Source organism: Trachurus trachurus (assembly GCF_905171665.1).
Source record: "Trachurus trachurus genome assembly, chromosome: 1".
Taxonomy (NCBI): domain Eukaryota; kingdom Metazoa; phylum Chordata; class Actinopteri; order Carangiformes; family Carangidae; genus Trachurus; species Trachurus trachurus.
This window is the reverse complement of record NC_139891.1, coordinates 35,432,880-35,453,644: the sequence shown is the minus strand read 5'-3', so window position 1 is coordinate 35,453,644 and position 20,765 is coordinate 35,432,880. Positions and strand designations below refer to the sequence as shown.

General features: G+C 41.8%; 1 protein-coding gene across 1 annotated transcript; it reads right to left on the bottom strand.

Moving 5' to 3' along the window:
- Window positions 1-1,370: 1,370 nt before the first annotated feature.
- On the bottom strand, window positions 1,371-15,212 carry LOC310990163 (uncharacterized protein; the record flags this gene model as incomplete). The annotated part of the gene is made up of 2 exons (XM_083977434.1): window positions 1,371-3,068; window positions 13,572-15,212. 2 exons carry the CDS (start codon window positions 15,210-15,212, stop codon window positions 1,371-1,373), a joined length of 3,339 nt encoding a protein of 1,112 aa, XP_083833560.1.
- Between the last annotated feature and the right edge of the window lie 5,553 nt (window positions 15,213-20,765).

The following is a 20,765-nucleotide window of genomic DNA, read 5'->3' as shown; positions in this document are numbered from 1 at the left end:
ACATCTGACTGGCACAAACCTCAAGGAAGGGGGTGACTCCACTTTCAAAATAAAACACAAAGTAGAATACAAGGGACTGGAGCTATGACAAGAACCCTAATCATGATCACGTTTTGTCAATATCAATCAGGGTCGCTTCCAGCCACTAAGCTCTAATGGGCCACAACTCAGTCTGAACTGACTTTACTTATTCTTTGAGCATTAAAGTGTATAGTTTATAGTCTATATGACATTTACACTGGGGCTCATGCTCTAGTAAAAGGTCTGGTGAAGTGTAGATAATACTTTAAAATAATAATACTTTTGGTATCTTGCAAATTAAACTGAAATAGTGAAAAACAACAATTCTTCATACCAGCTTGTACATTTTTTATTCACTGCAATTATGTTATTATTTAGCGGATTATAGCGTAGCATGTTGGCTGCATTTTATTTTGCATAAATCAAAATCATTGATAAGATTACATTGTTATGAACAAATAAATATGATCATGGTATGTATACCATGTATGCAAAATTAAACCAAAAAGGAAGGAAAAAAAATCAACAGCACCATCAACAAACAAAAACAACAACAATGAAACACAACAAAGGTGAAAATTATGTATATGTTTTTTTTTTATTGGTTGCATTTGATTTTTTTGTTTTATTGGCGGGGGCTGGGGGGTGTGGGGTGTTACACATTATTCCCAACACTTACAAAAAGTGGACTAGCTACTTACAGAAAGAAAAGTATAAAAGTATTGTCACTCATTTTACAAAATGTCATTATTTATGAGATACAAAGTATTTTATTATTATTAGTGTTATTCGCTGCAGCTGCTGGATTAGACTTTTTAATGTGTTCATACTCAGCATGCGTTCAGTTGATGTGTAAGTTGATTAGTGCATGTTATTCATGTGGATATAGATATATAGAAAAATTCATTATTGTTGAAATATTTTTATTTGATATGTTCTGATGTTGTCATTCAGTGTATACATTTCATTGTTTTTCTGGCAGCAGAAGATGGAAGAAGTGATCAGACGATGGGGGAAGAGAAGAGAAGAGAAGAGAAGAGAAGAGAAGAGAAGAGAAGAGAAGAGAAGAGACAGAGTTCCACTATGACACATTATTTACATTATTGATGATTAAATTTGAAATTAAACAAATGAAGTACATGTTCCAGTATTTGGCTGTAGACAAGGTCAAGAAAGCATAAAGGCAGAGTTCTTTTTTCCAGTTAGGATTCTCTCAAACTTCCCTACAAGGGTATGGGCCCCCGATGTTCCCAGGTCCAGGAAACGCACCTGGCAGTCACCACAACAGAAACCAATTTTTTTTTTTATTGTTCAGTATTTACATTAAATATTTACATTGGTCCCCTGAATTAAAAATCATTCAAGTCCTGCAAAGAACGAGATGTTTTGATCTGAACAGTTTGATTGACAGGACAGATGATCAGAGGGGCAGAGTTTCTACCTCCATCATTAGGACTAGGACTGAAGTATGGGTGTAGTTTGTCAGTGAAGCAGCAGCCAGTGAAGGAGTAGATGAGAGCTGCAGCATCTACGTCATAAAAGGAGACCAGACCCTCCTCATAATCCACAAACACCCCCACCTTCTCAGGACCAGACCTCAGAGTGAGACGGACTGAGGGGTCAGCATTAGCTATGTACTTATTTCCATTTCTCAAACATATCGTCCAGTAACCATCCTGAGGACTCAGTCTGATTTCTCCCTTTCTGTCAATCAACTCTCTGGTCACTCCCACATCCCAGTCAGTTTTCTCTTTAACCTGAACCTCAAAGTAAAATCTGCCTGAAGAGAAACTCTGTTTTCCTAAGACACATAGACTAGGATTGAATCTCTCAGGGTTGTCTGGGAGATTCTTCCACACATCACCATGATGAACTTGTTTTCCATCATCAGACAGGATGAGTTTAGGATGTGCTGTATCAGGATCCAGAGTCACATCCACTGCAAACTGCTGGACCCTCTTCATCTCAGCTGCCATAATCTCGTCCATCTGTTCACAGAACGTCTCCTCCAGCTGAGACACAGCTCTCACCACAGTCCCCTCATATGATGGTGGACGGACTCTGACCTGTGTCCAGTCCTTGGTGGGTGGAGCAGCTTTCAGGGATGGGAAGCTTTGGAGGAGGTGGAGGTGGTCTTCAGAGAGTGAGAGCTGCTCCACCTCAGTGCTTCTCTTCTCCAGCTCAGAGATTTCCTGTTCCAGCTCTGTGATGAAGTCTTCAGCCTGTTTCTCTGAGCTTTTCTGTTTCTCTTCGATCTCCTTGATGAGCTGCTTCAGGCCTCTGTCAACAGACTCCTTCAGAGCAGTGAAGGCCTCAACACCTTCTGCTTTCTCTCTGTCTGCAGCAGCTTTACTGATCTTCACTGACTGTTTCATCTCCTCAATCTTCAGTCGTCTCTTCTGGATCATCTGCTGAGTTTCAGCCTCTGTCTTCTGCAGCTCTGCCTTCTTTCCTTCATATTCTTCTCTCAGAGGAACAACCTCATGGGTCTTGTGGTCTAAAACAGAGCAGAGCATGCAGACACATGTCTGGTCGGTCTGACAGAACAGCTCCAGAGGTTTATCGTGCTTCCTACACATCCAGTCCTCCAGGTTCTCCACAGGCTCCATCAGCTGATGTCTCCTCAGACCTGACAGTGTCAGATGAGGCTCCAGGTGAGTCTCACAGTAGGAGGTCAGACACACCAGGCAGGACTTCAGGGCCTTCAGTTTGGTTCCAGTGCAGACGTCACAGGGAACTTCTCCTGGTTTGGAAACTTGTTGCTCTGAGCTGCTGCTGCTGCTGGTTTTCTGTTGAGCTTCACATCTGAACTGAGCAAACATCTCGGAGAACAGAGTGTTGATCTTCAACTGAGGTCTTGTTTCAAAAACCTCTTTACACATTGGACACTGACACTTGTCACTAACGTCCCAGTGCTGAGTGATGCAACTCTGACAGAAGTTGTGTCCACATGGTGTACTGACTGGATCAGTGAAGACGTCCAGACAGATGGAGCACAGGAACTGATCTTCAGACCTCAGGTTGCTGGCAGCAGACATGTCTACACACTGGGGACAAAGATCAAAGTGAGAACAAATGGCTAATAAAAAATACATACCAAAAACCTAATTAATCATTTTGTGGTTTTGACCAAATCTTGTTACAATCGTCAGTTTGGAGACAAAAAACAAAACAAAAGAAAAACAGGTGTCTACTGTTGGCATCTACCTTGAAACTATCAGTGCTGTCAAGGGTTATTGCCGTTTTTTACAATCTGGACCTTATTTCTAGCATAAAATCCGATCATTTCCTCCCCCAGATAACTTTGGTGTCATTACAAGTGGTTGTGATGAAATGAGCTCCAGCTGAGAGCCGCGTATATCCGTATAATGGAGTCTACAGGGCAGCAGAATGCAGCCTCTAAAATAACACATTATCTTCAGAGAAACTCCTTCATTTCACCAATATTTAGTTCTGATAGGCTAGTGCTATTCCCCTCTGAGTCCGGGGTTAGCTGTTATCAACATCCGGGGTCTGTAGGTTGACCTACTGACCTCTGACCGCTAATGCTACGGTTCGTTTCTGCGTGTTTCCGACTTGTCAGAACAAAATGAGCAGCTGGATGAAGTTCAGCTTCCACAGGCTTCCTCTCCTCAACCTGGACTCACTAAAGCTCCGGCTGGTTGAGATAAAAATGGACCCGAATGCCGAAGTGGAATGATTATTATCAGAATGAGCCAGGCAGCGCTCAGAGATGACATCATCCAGGTCAGAGGTCAGTAGGTCAACCTACAGACCCCGGATGTTGATAACAGCTAACCCCGGACTCAGAGGGGAATAGCACTAGCCTATCAGAACTAAATATTGGTGAAATGAAGGAGTTTCTCTGCAGATAATGTGTTATTTAGAGGCTGCATTCTGCTGCCCTGTAGACTCCATTATACGGATATACGCGGCTCTCTGCTGGAGCTCATTTCATCACAACCACTTGTAATGACACCAAAGTTATCTGGGTGAGGAAATGATCGTATTTTATGCTAGAAATAAGGTCCAGATTGTAAAAAAAACGGTACTTCCCCTTTAAATGACTCCACACTCCCTGGTCTTGAGTTCAGGAAACAGACGTAATCAAAGTCAATAATTTTCAAAATGTCCTCACCTTTATACCTTATAGTTACGTTTCTAAATACAGAGTTTCTGTAAACAAATATTGATCCATAGTGTTTGATAATCTCAGTCCAGAGCCACTAGAAACCAAGAACTTTCACTGCATCAATTTGGACATTTTCAAAAAGAAATCCCACATTTAAAGGACAACCTCTGAACAGACTGGGTGTAGTTATATAAGTTATCCTGAATGCAAATGTAGCTACAAAATGAGGAAACGTCTTGTTGCTTTTTGACTAAATCACAAACCAACAGAGATCGACTCACTTCTCTTAGTTGAATCACAGTAAATATTCTCAGCTCTACTCACCAGGATCAGGGCAAATGTTCACAAAATCCTGTTGAACTTTATTTTATTTGTCTTGGGACAGAAACACAGAGATCTGTCTCGGTTGTTGCTCTGAAACTATTTTACTTTCGATTCAGAAGCTGTTTAAGTTTCTGTTGTTGCTCCACCCGCCTGACTCACTGGTCTCTGGTGTGTTTTGTCATACTGACCTCTACTGGACTCAGGGAGGAATCACATCTGACTGGCACAAACCTCAAGGAAGGGGGTGACTCCACTTTCAAAATAAAACACAAAGTAGAATACAAGGGACTGGAGCTATGACAAGAATCCTAATCATGATCACGTTTGGTCAATATCGATCTGGGGCTTCCAGCCACTAAGCTCTAATGGGCCACAACTCAGTCTAAACTGACTTTACTTAGTATAAAATATATAGTTTATAGTCTATGACATTTAAACTGGGACTCGTGCTCCAGAAAAAGGTCTGGTGACGCCCCTGATATCAATAACATTCATTCATTCATTCATTCATTCATTCATTCATTCATTCATTCATTCATTCATTCATTCATTCATTCATTCATTCATTCATTCATATCTTTATCACAGACTCATGGTCCATTTGACAGAAGTTACAATACAAGACATCCAAGAGGTGGAGAATGAAATGCATTTTGTGTTCTACTGTCCTTTCTGTGACTTTATAAGACAAAAACTGTTTAGTAAGGTAGATCCAAATAACGAATTTGTGTGGTTAGACGATGCTGAGAAGTTAAAACATCTTTTTCAGTTGCATTTTCTTTATTTCTTGAATAGGCCTGGGCAATGAGACAAAGAGCGATTTATAGTTGAGTACTGAAAGTAATCTTACATTGTTTATTTATGTCACACCTGTGTGGCAGCAGGTAACACCAACAGGAAGGACTGTCTAGTCTTTTTTTTGTATTTGTTATTAAATGTGTGGTGGTGGCATGACACGAAAATAAAAAAATCATTCATTCATTCATTCATACAAGGCAAAAAAGACACAGATGACTAAAATAACACTTTAAAAAGTAGCTAGAAATAATTTCAAAACAAATTAAACTACAGGTTTTTTATGCCAGTGCTCCCTGAGAATTGATGTGTAGCTGTTATGCTGTTCTTTTTAAATGGTTTACTAATGAACAATTTGGTCTGTTTATAAAAACTTTTTTTTTAAAAGTGTTATGGTGCCTTCATGTGCTATGGTAATTATGGTAAATACCAAAAGGCGACGTGAAAAGTGCACATGAAAACCCTCTCATGTGATATTTTCCACTGGGCAACTCGTAGAATTTTTTGATGCCAGAGCTGCCGAGATGAGATAACCTTTGACCTTTTCAACATGGCAGCGAGCAACGCAAGATTCGTTAGCTGGATAAACTGTCTTCGTAACAAAAAGACACACCAAAAAACATCCAAATACCTCCATGCTCCTCGTATGTAATGTCCATCTCTTGTCTGTTTAGTGTCGGAATGAAAAACACCCGATTATTTAAATTACACGACTTTTACTTTTTATATGTATATAATTCAAAGGCAAGTCATTTATATGTCTTTATTTCACAGTCTGAAGGTCCATAGGAAAGACAAACACAACACATCAGACACACCACACGTACAATAAAAGAGAATAAAGCCGAAAATAAATGAATAAAACTTGCATAGTTGATATGAAAAATTGGAAATAGCTACTATAAAGTTAAAAAGAGACAACTGTACCAGTGTCTTTATTCGTTTGTGCTTTACACAGCGTCATAACAACATGTTTGTAAAAACAGTTTACAACTCGGAATAATGTGGAAACATGGAGATGGGAAACAAAAGCTGATGAAAGCAGCTTTAACAAGAGTAAAAAATATAAAATAAATGTTTATTTTAACTCCAGAGTGAAGGAGACGCACAGCTGTTAACACTGCGTCATCATATGCTTAGTGCCAGTGAAGGCGATACAGACCCCCTCAGGCCATGACAGAGGTGTCATTCAACCTGTTGTAAGTCGATGTACCATCACAAAAGTTATGAAAATATTATTTGAAGGTTGAAAAGTTCCTTAGTGTTGGTTTAAAGTTAGAAAAAATACACACATAAAGGGTCCTCCCAATCTTTTCTCAAGATATGGAGGCACTTTCTTGAGTATTATGACTCCTAACAAGAACCCCTTGATAATTGAATTGAATTGAAAGTCTTTATTGTCCACTGCCGTGGAAATTCATCTTTGGCCTCATACAAGATAAAAGAGACATAATAGTCATTCACAATAAGATACACAAAAACACACAAGACACAGGACACACAAGAGCTTCCCGCACCTTTCCCGTCTGTTAAGGAGCATAAAAAGATCCAGGTGAGTAAATAAATAAGAGTAAAATAAGTAGTGAATAATGAAAAATAAATAAATAAATAAACAGCTCTCAATATCAAAGTCACCTGATCCTGGTTGATTCATTAATTTGGTTTAATTTGGTTTAGCAAGACAATTGATGTAGGTACAAAGGATTTCTTGAAAATGTTTCTTGTTGATACAGGGACCCTGAATCTCCTTCCTGATGGGAGTCTTTCAAATGCTTGATTTAGAGGATGTAAAGGATCCTGGGCTATCTGTGAGGCTTTCCTCCTAGTCTGAGTCGTGTAAATTTCCCCTCGCTGCCTCTGGGGGTTCAGTATAATTTTGCTAGCTGTGTTTATAATTTTTGTAAGTTTACTTTTGCTTTTGGCCCCCAGATTCCCATACCAACATGTGATGTTGTATGAGATTATGCTTTCCAGCAGACTGGTGTAGACCGTCTTCAGCACTCTCCTACTGACCTCAAAGCTGTTAAGTCTCCTTAAGAGAAACAGTCTCTGGGTTGCTTTCTTAAAAATGTGGTCAGTGTGTTCAATAAAATTCAAATTTCTATCTAGGATGATACCAAGATATTTAAAACTACTGACTATCTCAACATCTTGGCCTCCTATTTTAACTGGCTGACATGTAGGTTGTCCAGCCCTGGCCCTCACAACAAGTTCTTTGGTCTTAGTAGAATTTAGGAGGAGGGCGCTCTCCTCACACCAGGCCACAAGGCGGTGTATATGATCAAAGTAGGCCTAATGAGTAGGGTGGAACTCATACACATACTCCTGCAGTATTGCATTGGTAGACATTCACTCATTTCTCATGTCCTCACATTTATACCTTATACCTATGCTTGATTAGACTCCAGGTCCATTAAAAGGAAACAAACAACACACATACATTTTACACAACCATACACAATCATACCAGTGTTTCCACAGAGCTGATGACATTAGCATTATGACTGCATTATGTGAACCATTCAGTCAGCAGATACATTTGTACATAAGTTTTCTCAAAAGAGCATGAAACAAATGTATTTGTAGATAACAAAACAAATCACCAGCGCTGCACAATCTAGGTTTTCCTTGCAAAATTTGCAAACAATCATTACAGGCAACTTGAACATGCATTTTTAAACGTAATCCACAATGGGGCAGTAGAGGGGTACAGTATAGTGATACTGCCACACAGGAAGTGAACAACAGGATGACATTCAGAATGAGAAAATTGATGACAATCAATCAAAGTGTGAGTAAGACAGCTCTGATACTGAGTAAATGTTCCTGTGAACCTGATGTTGTCTGGAACAATATGCTCCTGGTAGGGTCTCCCATGGAAAATTGGTCTCAGGCTAGGGGATAGACAAAGAATGGTTCAAAAAGAACCCATGATAGAATCTAGACAGAGAGGTCATCCTGCCCGGAGGAAGCCCCGGGCCCCACCACTCATAGGAGGAACTACTGGGGTCGGGTACACTAAAAGATGGGTTGCAGTGACGTACTGGTTATGGTTTGTCCATGATAAACACCATGTTCGAACATAAGGATGCTCATAAGCGTACATGGTACCAGAGTACTCTAGGACGAAAGTCAATGGTTAATTTTGTAATGGTATCATCTGACCTGAGGCCACATGGTCTGGACACTCCTCTGGTGAATAAAGGAGCTGAGTTGTCAATTGATTGATAACTGGTGATGATCTGGTTCAGGTGGAGGGGGGATCCTCTAGACAGACCTGGTAAACTGAACATCTGGAGGAGGCCTCTACCCAAGAGAACTTCAACTCCTATCTCCAACAGAGCTTCTCTGTCATCCCTGTGGAGGCAGGGAACTCCGAATCAGAGTGGTCAATGTTCAAAACCAAAGTAGCTGCAGCTGTGAGCTGCAGTGTTAGGGCCATAGGTACCTCAAGGAGTGGTAACTATCGAACATTGTGGCCAACACCGGTGGTCAGGGAAGCCATCTAACTGAAGAAGGAGATGGATGAAGATGGACTTGTTGTCCCAGGAGACTCTGGAGGCAGTTGCAGGGTACTGACTGGCCTGAGGATTGGTAGACTCAGCCATGAGGGAGGCAAAGCAGTTGATGTAGGAGGAGTTCAGAGAAACCATGGAGAAGAACTTTTGGAAGGCAACAAGGTGCTTATGGAAAACCATCCAGCATCTCAAGAGAGGGAAGCGGGGGACAATCCAAGCTGGAACCATGCTGAATGCGACTGAGGAGGTCACTTTGAGAAACTCCTCAACCCAACTGGTCCATCAAATCCACCCTGTGAACAGAGGCAGAGCTGGAGGACAAATTGGGATCAATATTAATTGCATAAGGAGTATATGTGTTGTGCACACAAGCGCATGTGATTGGGTTTCAGCCATAGGTTAAGGTGGCTTTGTGTGTGATAGTGAGACTGAAAGCCCTGCCAGTGAGACTGTGATATCACTTGCCAAATATGGTATAGCAAAAAACAGAAAACTGCACCAGATGATTTTGAATACACTAACCATTACCTGTGTACTTTTTCTCCATTTTTCATCCTCATATCTGTCCTTGGTAAAGGTGTGTTTGGCTCTGTGGGAAGTTGAAGTCCTCTATCTGAACGGGACCTCTCCGAACAATATCAATCCCTTGGTCACTGGTAGTAGTTGTGGGACTATCATTATGTGGTTCATGTTCTTCAAAGGATCCTGTTTGGACATCACCCTGATGGAATCATCAGCCTATGACCTTCAGCACTCACTGGACTGATTTGCACCCTTTTGGGAAGCGGATAGGATGAGGACTAGCACCTCCGAGTCTGAGGCCATGGTTCTCAGCAGCAAACAGGTGGACTGTCTACTCTGGTTGGGAATGAGTTTTTGCCCCAAGTGAAGTAGTTCAAGTATCTTGGAGCTTTGTTCACGAGTGAGGGAACACTGGAGTGTGAGACTGGCCGGAGAATCAGCGCGGCCATAGTGGTATTGCCACAAACAAAGAGCTGAGCCAAAAGGCAAAGCTCTTGATCTACTGGTCTTCCTACCCTTACTGTACCTTTGATTATAAGCAATGGGTCATCACCCAAAGAACGAGGTCATGGAAATCGGCCAAAATGGGTTTTGCTCAGACCCCACCCTGCCGTAGAGATAAGGTGAGAAGTTCAGTCATCTATGAGACACTGAGAGTAGACCCATTGGAACCAGTTGAGGTGGTTTGGGCATCTGGTGAGGATGGCCCTGGCATGTCCAGCTGGGAGGAGGCCACGGGGCAGACCAAGGAGTAGGTGGAGAGTTTATATCCCCGGCCTGGTCTGGGAATGGCTCAGGATCCCCCAGTCAGAGCCAGCCAATATCGCCGGGGAAGCTTCCATGCTCACCCGCAGCGGATTCAGATGTTGGTGGAAGCAGAAAATATTCAAATGAAAACTTTAAAAGTTGAAGTGGAGAGGGGTTCCATGTAAAAAGCAGTTGAACACGGGTCAGTTGGTCCTAAGAGATTGGTAAACACCAGGGTGTGCACAGTTGAGCCTGAGCAGAGGGGCCTGGTGTCGTGTTTGCAAACTGCAGTGAACAAATTTACTAACTCTACCTTTAAACATAGGGTGGGTATAATCTGAGAGGGGAATTGAATTTCAAGAGAATTAATGTCAGAACAACTCTGAAAAGTATGTGCATTACAGTCTGTGGGTGCAATTGTGGAAAAATCTGGAGAAGGAGCTCAAAAAGTGCACATAAAACTGTAAAAAAAAAAATTATACAAAAACATGTTTCTAAAAATAAATATTAGAATGACAAAAAGTAGGTTGGACTATTATTTTGACTAAACCTCTGCCGACCTTTTTAATTAAGGTAAAAATGTGGCATAACCACAGGAAAAATCCTGCTTAGTTCCTCTTTAAATTGGTGCCATGTGGATTACAGCTGAATAATCAAATTAAAATGTATGAACATTGTTGATATCTAGATTATATGTTTTATATTTAATGTTTATTTGACACGAATTACCACATCACATTACATAACGTGACTTCACATTAACACGCTCTGAAACAGGTGAAAACAGCTATGAAAATAATTGGCACTAAAGAGTACCCGACCCTTCAGTCAATTTATGAAGGCACAGTGGTAAATCTGGCACATAACATTTTAAACGATCCTTTACATATTCTGTATCAAGAATATGAATTATTGCCCTCGGGGAGACGATACAGAGCAAGCAGATGTAAAAGCAACCGCTATAAACTCTCTTTCCTCCCAACATCCATCCACCTCTTAACTCATTGGCTGCCATTGACGTCTATAGACGTCAATCTAATTACAACCGTTCACTGCCATTGACGTCGATAGACGTCAATTGCGTTTTACAACGGGAAGGGCTGGAGGATGGTCTGGCGGAGCTTGTCCATCAATATCAGGCTTGTAAACTAGTGTAATGACGTGTAGGTGCCCTGTAGGCCCTGTAGGTGGCAGCAGTGCCCTCTTTGGATGAGAGATCAGCATTGATTATGAGAAGAAGAAGCGAGATGACAAGAGATATGCTAAAGAAACTTATGCACGGAGCCTATGTGTTCCGCACGTCGGCACATTATGTACCGTGTGTGTCGCGGTAGTTCGGAAAGGAAGAGGGTCGCGATCGTGAGAAAACGACGGAGATCATTGAAAAAGACACCGACGACCGACACCGACGCTGGACACCGGCGATCAAGCCGGGCCGAGCGGCCGGTGAGAGCAGCAGCTGACGGTGCGTCACCACAGACCAGAGCCCAGCTCAACTGACGGCTCGGTGGACGTGACCCGAGCGATTCCATCCGGATCAACCAGGAGCAGCAGAGACCCGTCCCCACGCTCCAGAAAGACATGAAGGTAATAATATAATACATCAATGGTAAAAATAATAAAATAAACTAACTTGCTAGCGAGCTAACTTTTACTGCTTAGAGAAGGGCGGATCGCTTTGATCGGAAAGGTTAAAAAAAAAAAACTCCACATCACACTTGACTACATCTAAGAGATGTATTTTTATGGTAATTCTATATATTTCTATAATTTACAGGTGGTGGATCGAGCAGTGGTCGACCATGGGGCAGAGGTCATGTGACAGCTACAAACGTACAAAAAAGTTAATGCATTTTTACTGATATTTGTAAATAAATTATTATTTTGCCATCAAAAGTCCTTTCTCAGTGTTGTTTTTGTTGTTTTATAGAAGGAGAACACTGTTCAGATGTGTGAGGTGTCACTAAAGCAAAAAATATCAACGTCAAAGTCACTGTTCTGCTTGACATGTTTCTTTCCACAAAAAGCTTGTTTTCTCAGTGTTTTGGTCAAAAACTGCTGTTTTTGGCGAAACCAGCCTACGTTCTACTGCTGTTTACAAAAGAACGGAAAAAGGTAGAAACAAACTTTTTTTTCCTATTGAACAAAGAGAGTCTACTCTTTCTCTTGGTAGTTTCGGTGTTTATATAGTCATAGAACACAATATTCTGTGGGTCTTATAAGATCGTTCAAAATGCTCTAAAACGGCTGGCAGTATGGGGCTCTCTGATCTGAAAATGGCTGGCAGCCAATGAGTTAAACAAACCACCTGCTAAATCTGAAATAGATTTTATTCTTTTGGAGATAAGTTATCCATTGGTTTTTAGGATTTTTTAGAAGGCAAGGCTAGGCAAGGCAAGGCAATTTTATTTGTATAGCCCGTTTTTACAAACAGTTTGTCTCAAAGGGCTTTACATGGCATCGTAACAACATCCTCTGTCCTTAGACCCTCACATCGACTGAGGAAAAACTCCATAGAAAACCCTTTTAACAGGGAAAAATTGGAGAAACCTCAGGGTGAGCAACAGAGGAGGGATCCCTCACCCAGGACGGGCAGACGTGCAGTAGATGTTGTTACAGAAAAGAAAACAGTTTATAGTTTCAGTACTTATTTATTTTCATATTTATTGTAGATTCCTTTCTTGGTTGCAATCAAGGCAACAAGGGCTGTGCAATATCTGGTCTATGAACTGTACCCACTCAGGAGTGAAAGGAAAATGTTTTGATGTTATTTAAATGTACTGTTATGTCTATCTTGTGTTTTTATGGTATGCAGCTGCTGGAGGCATTGACTGTACAAGGCAAATTTCCCTTCGGGGACAATAAAGATTATATTGATTGACTGATTGATTGATCTTTTTCTCATGCCACGTCACACTGTTTCACTGCAGCTGCTGGATTACATTTTTTAGTGTGTGTTCATACTCCGCATATGCGTTCAGTTGATGTATGAGTTGATTAATGCATGTTATTCATTAAATTATTGTTGAAATATTTTTATTTTATGTTTTCTGATGTTGTCATTCAGTGTATACATTTCATTGTTTTTCTGGCAGCAGAAGATGGAAGAAGTGATCAGATGACGGGAGAAGAGAAGAGAAGAGAAGAGAAGAGAAGAGAAGAGAAGAGAAGAGAAGAGAGCAGCAGAGACAGAGCTCCACTACAACACGTCACATTATTTACATTATTCATGATTACATTTGAAAATAAACACATTTTGAAGTACATGTTGCAGTATTTGGCTGTAGACAAGGTCAAGAAAGTATAAAGACAGAGTTATTTTTTCCAGTTAGGATTCTCTCAAACTTCCCTAGGGTCTGGGCTCATCCTCCCAGGTCCAGGAAACGCCCCTGGCACCACAGTAGAAACTAAAACTTTTTACATTGTTCACTATTGACATTAAATATTTACATTTGTTCCCTGAATTAAAAATCATTCAACTCCTGCAAAGATCTAGATTTTTTGATCTGTACAGTTTGATTGACAGGACAGATGATCAGAGGGGCAGAGTTTGTACCTCCATCATTAGGATAAGGACTGAAGAATGGGTGTCGTTTGTCAGTGAAGCAGCAGCCAGTGAAGGAGTAGATGAGAGCTGCAGCATCTATGTCATAAAAGGAGACCAGACCCTCCTCATAATCCACAAACACCCCCACCTTCTTAAGACCAGACCTCAGACTGAGACGGACTGGGGGGCTAGCATTAGCTATGTACTCATTTTCATTTGTCAAACATATCGTCCAGAGACCATCCTGACGACTCGGTTTGATTGTTCCCTTCCTGTTGATCGACTCTCTGGCCACTCCCACAGCCCACTTAGTTTTTCCTTTGACCTGAACCTCAAAGTAAAATCTACCTGAAGAGAAACTCTGTTTTCCTAAGACACAGACACTAGGAAAAAATCTCTCTGGGTTGTCTGGGAGTTTCTTCCTCACATCACCACAGTGAACTTGTTTTCCATCAACAGACAGGATGAGATTAGGATGTGCTGTATCAGGATCCAGAGTCACATCCACTGCAAACTGCTGGACCCTCTTCACCTCAGCCTCCATGACCTTCTTCTTCATCTGTCCACGGACCGTCTTCTCCAGCTGAGACACAGCTCTCCCCACAGTCCCCTCATATGATGGTGGACGGACTCTGACCTGTGTCCAGTCCTTGGTGGGTGGAGCAGCTTTCAGGGATGGGAAGTTTTGGAGGAGGTGGAGGTGGTCTTCAGAGAGTGAGAGCTGCTCCACCTCAGTGCTTCTCTTCTCCAGCTCAGAGATTTCCTGTTTCAGCTCTGTGATGAAGTCTTCAGCCTGTTTCTCTGAGCTTTTCTGTTTCTCTTCGACCTCCTTGATGAGCTGCTTCAGGCCTCTGTCAACAGACTCCTTCAGAGCAGTGAAGACCTCAACACCTTCTGCTTTCTCTCTGTCTGCAGCAGCTTTACTGATCTTCACTGACTGTTTCATCTCCTCAATCTTCAGTCGTCTCTTCTGGATCATCTGCTGAGTTTCAGCCTCTGTCTTCTGCAGCTCTGCCTTCTTTCCTTCATATTCTTCTCTCAGAGGAACAAACTCATGAGTCTTGTGGTCTAAAACAGAACAGAGCATGCAGACACATGTCTGGTCGGTCTGACAGAACAGCTCCAGAGGTTTATCGTGCTTCCTACACATCCTGTCCTCCAGGTTCTCCACAGGCTCCATCAGCTGATGTCTCCTCAGACCTGACAGTGTCAGATGAGGCTCCAGGTGAGTCTCACAGTAGGAGGTCAGACACACCAGGCAGGACTTCAGGGCCTTCAGTTTGGTTCCAGTGCAGACGTCACAGGGAACTTCTCCTGGTTTGGAAACTTGTTGCTCTGAGCTGCTGCTGCTGGTTTTCTGTTGAGCTTCACGTCTGAACTGAGCAACAACCTCAGAGAACAGAGTGTTGATCCTCAACTGAGGTTTTGTGTAGAAAACCTCTTTACACATTGGACACTGACACCTGTCACTAACGTCCCAGTGCTGAGTGATGCAGCTCTGACAGAAGTTGTGTCCACATGGTGTAGTGACTGGATCAGTGAAGACATCCAGACAGATGGAGCACAGGAACTGATCTTCAGACCTCAGGTTGCTGGCAGCAGACATGTCTACACACTGAGGACAAAGATCAAAGTGAGAACAAATGGCTAATAAAAAATACCTACCAAAAACCTAATTAATCATTTTGTGGTTTTGACCAAATCTTGTTACAATCATCAGTTTGGAGACAAAAAACAAAACAAAAGAAAAACAGGTGTCTACTGTTGGCAGTAATTGCCGTTTTTTACAATCTGGACCGTATTTCTATCATAAAATACCATCATTTCCTCACCCAGATAACTTTGGTGTCATTACAAGTCGTTCTGATGAAATGAGCTCCAGCCGAGAGCCGCGTATATCCGTATAATGGAGTCTACAGGGCAGCAGAATGCAGCCTCTAAATAACACATTATGAAACTATTAAGAGAAACTCCTTCATATAGGGGTAGGATTAGATAAGTTTATATAGTGGGGTCGTTTAAGGCTCAGTCATTTCAAATTGGTGTTAAAGTTTGGTTTTCACTCCCAAGTTGAAGTTTAGGGTGTATAGAACAATTTGAGTCCGAGTGTCAAACACACAGATAGAAAATGGCCTCTAGGGGGCGCCGCAAAATATGTAAACTGCTACAACTTTTGATTAGATTATCCAATTTTAATATATGATGTATGTATGGATTCAGAATTAAAAGGAGAAACTGGTATACCAAGCATTTGGTGACCAGATTAAAAATAAATACACTTTTAGCTCAATATATTAAAAGGACACAAGCAAAATTGTGCTTTTTTTGAAGATAAAGTCTGGAAATGTCCTCAAAGTTGCTATGAAACGTGATTTTTAAAATTATTGGAAATAAAGGCTGTGTGGTGACTCAACTGGATTTAAGATTGGTGTTCAGAATATCCATATAGCACAAAGATAGCTAGGATACCCATACACAAATATGGCTGCATATAGCCTACGTGATATGAAGTACCCAACTTGCCTGCCTTTTGTTATTGTTGCACTTAATTATTTTGCTGCTTTCAACCCTGGGTTGCACCAAGAATGTCTGAAAATCAACTCAATGAAAGCAGCATAGTAGGACCCATCCTGCCTCATTCATATACATCTGTACCTCCTGTGGGCCGAAATCTTGTTACCCAACCTCCAGTTAAAGTTGTGCAGCCAGTGGTGAGAGGTTCATTCGATGCAGAGAGAAAGCATGAAGAGGCATGGATGAATGCAGTAAATGACACCCTCTATGTCAATTCTGATTTAGAAAGTGGCACTCCAACAATGTGGTCTTCATTCCATGCTGCTCGATCTGATGTTGTTGGACAGCAAGTTTGTGGTGATGTTAGGTGGGCTCCACATTGAAATGTGAAGAGGTGAGGTGAAGAAGGCCTGGGCGGGGTTCGAACCCCAGACTCCCGGGTAAGAGTCATGTGCGCTTACCAGTCACCCAAAGGGACATCCCCTTGGCCAAGTAGCCAGGGCGCATGATCAGTTGGAGGCATAGTGACAGGACCTGTCAACTGTCACACATAGGAGATCTTCTGCGTGGATCTGGATGTTCCTGAAGCCCTGAAAGAAGCTGGGCTAGTGAATTCATTTCTGAAGGCATCCAATGTGATGAGAACAAGATATGCCCATCAAGTTACTGTTGTGGTACTTCAGCCTTCTAAAGCGAGCCTATGAGGACAGTGGAACTGGGATGGTCCTTGAGGACTGGGTTGAGAGAGTTGCCCATGAGAGCCCAACATTCTCCTTCTGGCTGCTTGTGTACAAGTACCAACAGAGTATCTTCATGTTCATACGAGCACATCGCGAACGGAAGATCAAACCCATAGTCACAACCCTGCAGAAGCTTGTACCTCTGGTCTTTGCTCTCGACCGTCATAACTATGCCCGGTGGCTTGCAGTCTTTATAAAGGACATGGAATGTCTCCCAGATAGTATCCGGGCAGAATTAGAAAAGGGACATTGGACAGTAACTCGCAGCAATCAGCGTTTTTCAGCTATGCCGATTGACGAAGCACACGAGCAAGCCAACAAAAAGGTGAAAGGAGTGGGTGGCATAATTGACCTCACAGAGAACCCGGACATGTTGGAACGCTGGATTGTGACTTGATGGCTGGATGGCTGGATGGCTGGATTGATTGATTGATTGATTGATTGATTGATTGATTGATTGATTGATTGATTGATTGATTGATTGATTGATTGATTGATTGATTGAAAAAAGTTACTCCTGATCCTAAATCCATACATACAAAGACTATGGCTGTTTTGCGGCACCCCCTAGGGCATAGAATAGAAGAGTGATGAGCATTTCAATTTCAGTTTAATCACCACACAGTCTTGACTTAGTAATGAAATAACATTAATAAGTACAATTCCTTAGCAACTGTGAGGATATTTTCAGACTTTATCTTTAAAAAAGCATAATTTCGCTTGAGTCCATTTAATATTTTGGGCTAAAAGTGTATTTATTTTTAATCTGGTCACCAAATGTTTAGCATACCAGTTTCTCCTTTTAATTCTGAATCCATACATACCTCATTTGTTAAATTTGGTTAATCTAATCAAAAGTTGTAGCAGTTTACATATTTTGCGGCACCCCCTAGAGGTCATTTTTTATCTGTGTGTTTGACACTCGGACTCAAATTGTTCTATAGACCCTAAACTTCAACTTAGAAGTGAAAACCAAACATTAACACCAATTTGAAATGACTGAGAAAAATTACACATGCATCCGACCCCACTAATACTTCTTCCTACTCCTTTTCGCTCATGTAAACTGCGTTGCTTCTAAGATGTTACTTTTTTGTGTATACAATTTTGCTGTTCACTTATTTCCTTATTATATTATTATTTTATCTGATTTACATGATCGAAATAAAGATATCAATCAATCAATCAATTCATTTCACCAATATTTAGCTATGATAGGCTAGTGCTATTCCCCTCTGAGTCCGGGGTTAGCTGTTATCAACATCCGGGGTCTGTAGGTTGACCTACTGACCTCTGACCTGGATGATGTCATCTCCGACCGCTGCCCGGCGCGGCTTGTTGCTAAGGCTAATGCTACGGTTCGTTTCAGCGTGTTTCCGACTTGTCAGAACAAAATGAGCAGCTGGATGAAGTTCAGCTTCCACAGGCTTCCTCTCCTCAACCTGGACTCACTAAAGCTCCGGCTAGTTGAGATAAAAATGGACCCGAATGCCGAAGCAGAATGATTATTATCAGAATGAGCCGCGCGGCGCTCAGAGATGACATCATCCAGGTCAGAGGTCAGTAGGTCAACCTACAGACCCCGGATGTTGATAACAGCTAACCCCGGACTCAGAGGGGAATAGCACTAGCCTATCAGAACTAAATATTGGTGAAATGAAGGAGTTTCTCTGCAGATAATGTGTTATTTAGAGGCTGCATTCTGCTGCCCTGTAGACTCCATTATACGGATATACGCGGCTCTCGGCTGGAGATAATTTCATCAGAACGACTTGTAATGACACCAAAGTTATCTGGGGGAGGAAATGATCGGATTTTATGCTAGAAATAAGGTCCAGATTGTAAAAAACGGCAATTACCCTTTAAATGACTCCAGTGGACTTTGAGTTCAGATAACAGATGTAATAAAAATCAATCATTTTCAAAGTACACGTTTCAAATGTCCTCACCTTCATACCCTATAGTTACGTTTCTAAATACTGAGTTGCTGTAAACAAATATGGATCCATAGTGTTTGATAATCTGAGTCCAGAGTGACTAGAAATCAAGAACTTTCACTGCATCAATTTTGACATTTTCAAAAAGAAATCCCACATTTAAAGAACAACCTCTGAACAGACTGGGTGTAGTTATATAAGTTATCCCGAATGCAAATGTAGCTACAAAATGAGGAAACGTCTTGTTGCTTTTTGACTAAATCACAAACCAACAGAGGTCGACTCACTTCTCTTAGTTGAATCACAGTAAATATTCTCGGCTCTACTCACCAGTATCAGAGCAAAATCCTGTTGAACTTTATTTTATTTGTCTTGGGACAGAAACACAGAGATCTGTCTCGGTTGTTGCTCTGAAACTATTTTACTTTCGATTCAGAACCTGTTTAAGTTTCTGTTGTTGCTCCACCCGTCTGACTCACCCGTCTCTGGTCTCTGGTGTGTGATGTCATACTGACCTCTACTGGACTCAGGGAGGAATCACATCTGACTGGCACAAACCTCAAGGAAGGGGATGACTCCACTTTCAAAATAAAACACAAAGTACAATACAAGGGACTGGAGCTATGACAAGAATCCTAATCATGATCACGTTTGGTCAATATCGATCAGGGTCGCTTCCAGCCATTAAGCTCTAATGGGTCACAACTCAGTCTGAACTGACTTTACTTATTCTTTGAGCATTAAAGTGTATAGTTTATAGCCTATATGACATTTACACTGGGGCCCATGCTCTAGTAAAAGGTCTGGTGAAGTGTAGATAATACTTTAAAATAATAACACTTTTGGTATCTTGCAAATTAAACTGAATCAATGAAAAACAACAATTCTTCATACCAGCTTGTACATTTTTTATTCACTGCAATTATGTTATTATTTAGCGGATTATAGCGCAGCATGTTGGCTGCATTTTATTTCGCATAAATCAAAATCATTGATAAGATTACATTGTTATGAACAAATAAATATGATCATGGTATGTATACCATGTATGCAAAATTAAACCAAAAAGGAAGGACAAAAAATCAACAGCACCATCAACAAACAAAAACAACAACAACAACGAAACACAACAAAGGTGAAAATTGAGAAGTCACGTGATCAGCTGGACAAGATGGCGGCTTAGGTCGAACTCGCTCAACCCAGCATTGCTATTTTTATTGATTTTCACCGTTGTGACAACTATTACTTTTCTCTTTTGAGTGCACCACGGACTATCAATACACCATGACGGATTCGAGCAAGAAATTTGAGCCAGGGCTTGCTGTAAAGACGAGAGGGATGTCCAACATGGAGGCCATTGCGGAAGCGGTACTTGAAAAACAACGTGGCTACCTGGAGACACGCTTCGACAAACTTCAGCAGATGGGAGAAAACACGGAGGCAAAGTTGGGAGCCATTCAAGCTGATTTATTTTCTCTGAACGAGAGTATCGGCTCCGTCAATGTGGAACTGGACAAAATACGGTCAGATGTTGAAAGTAACCGTGGGAAGCTAACCAGCTACGAGGCCACGTTGGAGACCATGCAACTTAAGCTAGCGGACATGGAGGATCGGAGCAGGCGCTGCAATGTCCGCGCCATCGGGTACCAGAAGGGATCGAAGGGTCCAACACGGTCCAGTACCTCACAAAATCGCTGCCGAAGTGGTTCCCCACCCTGGGCAATCTAGACGGCGAAATCATGCATGCTCACCATGTGTACAGTGACAACAGAAAGAGATCTGGGCCCCGCACTCTAATCTTTAATACGCTCCGGTACACAACACGCCAACTTATCCTTCGTGCAGCAAAGAAATCCCCGCTCACAATGAATGGACGGCCGGTTCGCTTGTCACCCGACTACAGCGGCTACACTGTCAAACGGCGACAAGCTTTCACTCAAGCCATGAACATGGCCCGAGCCAAAGGAG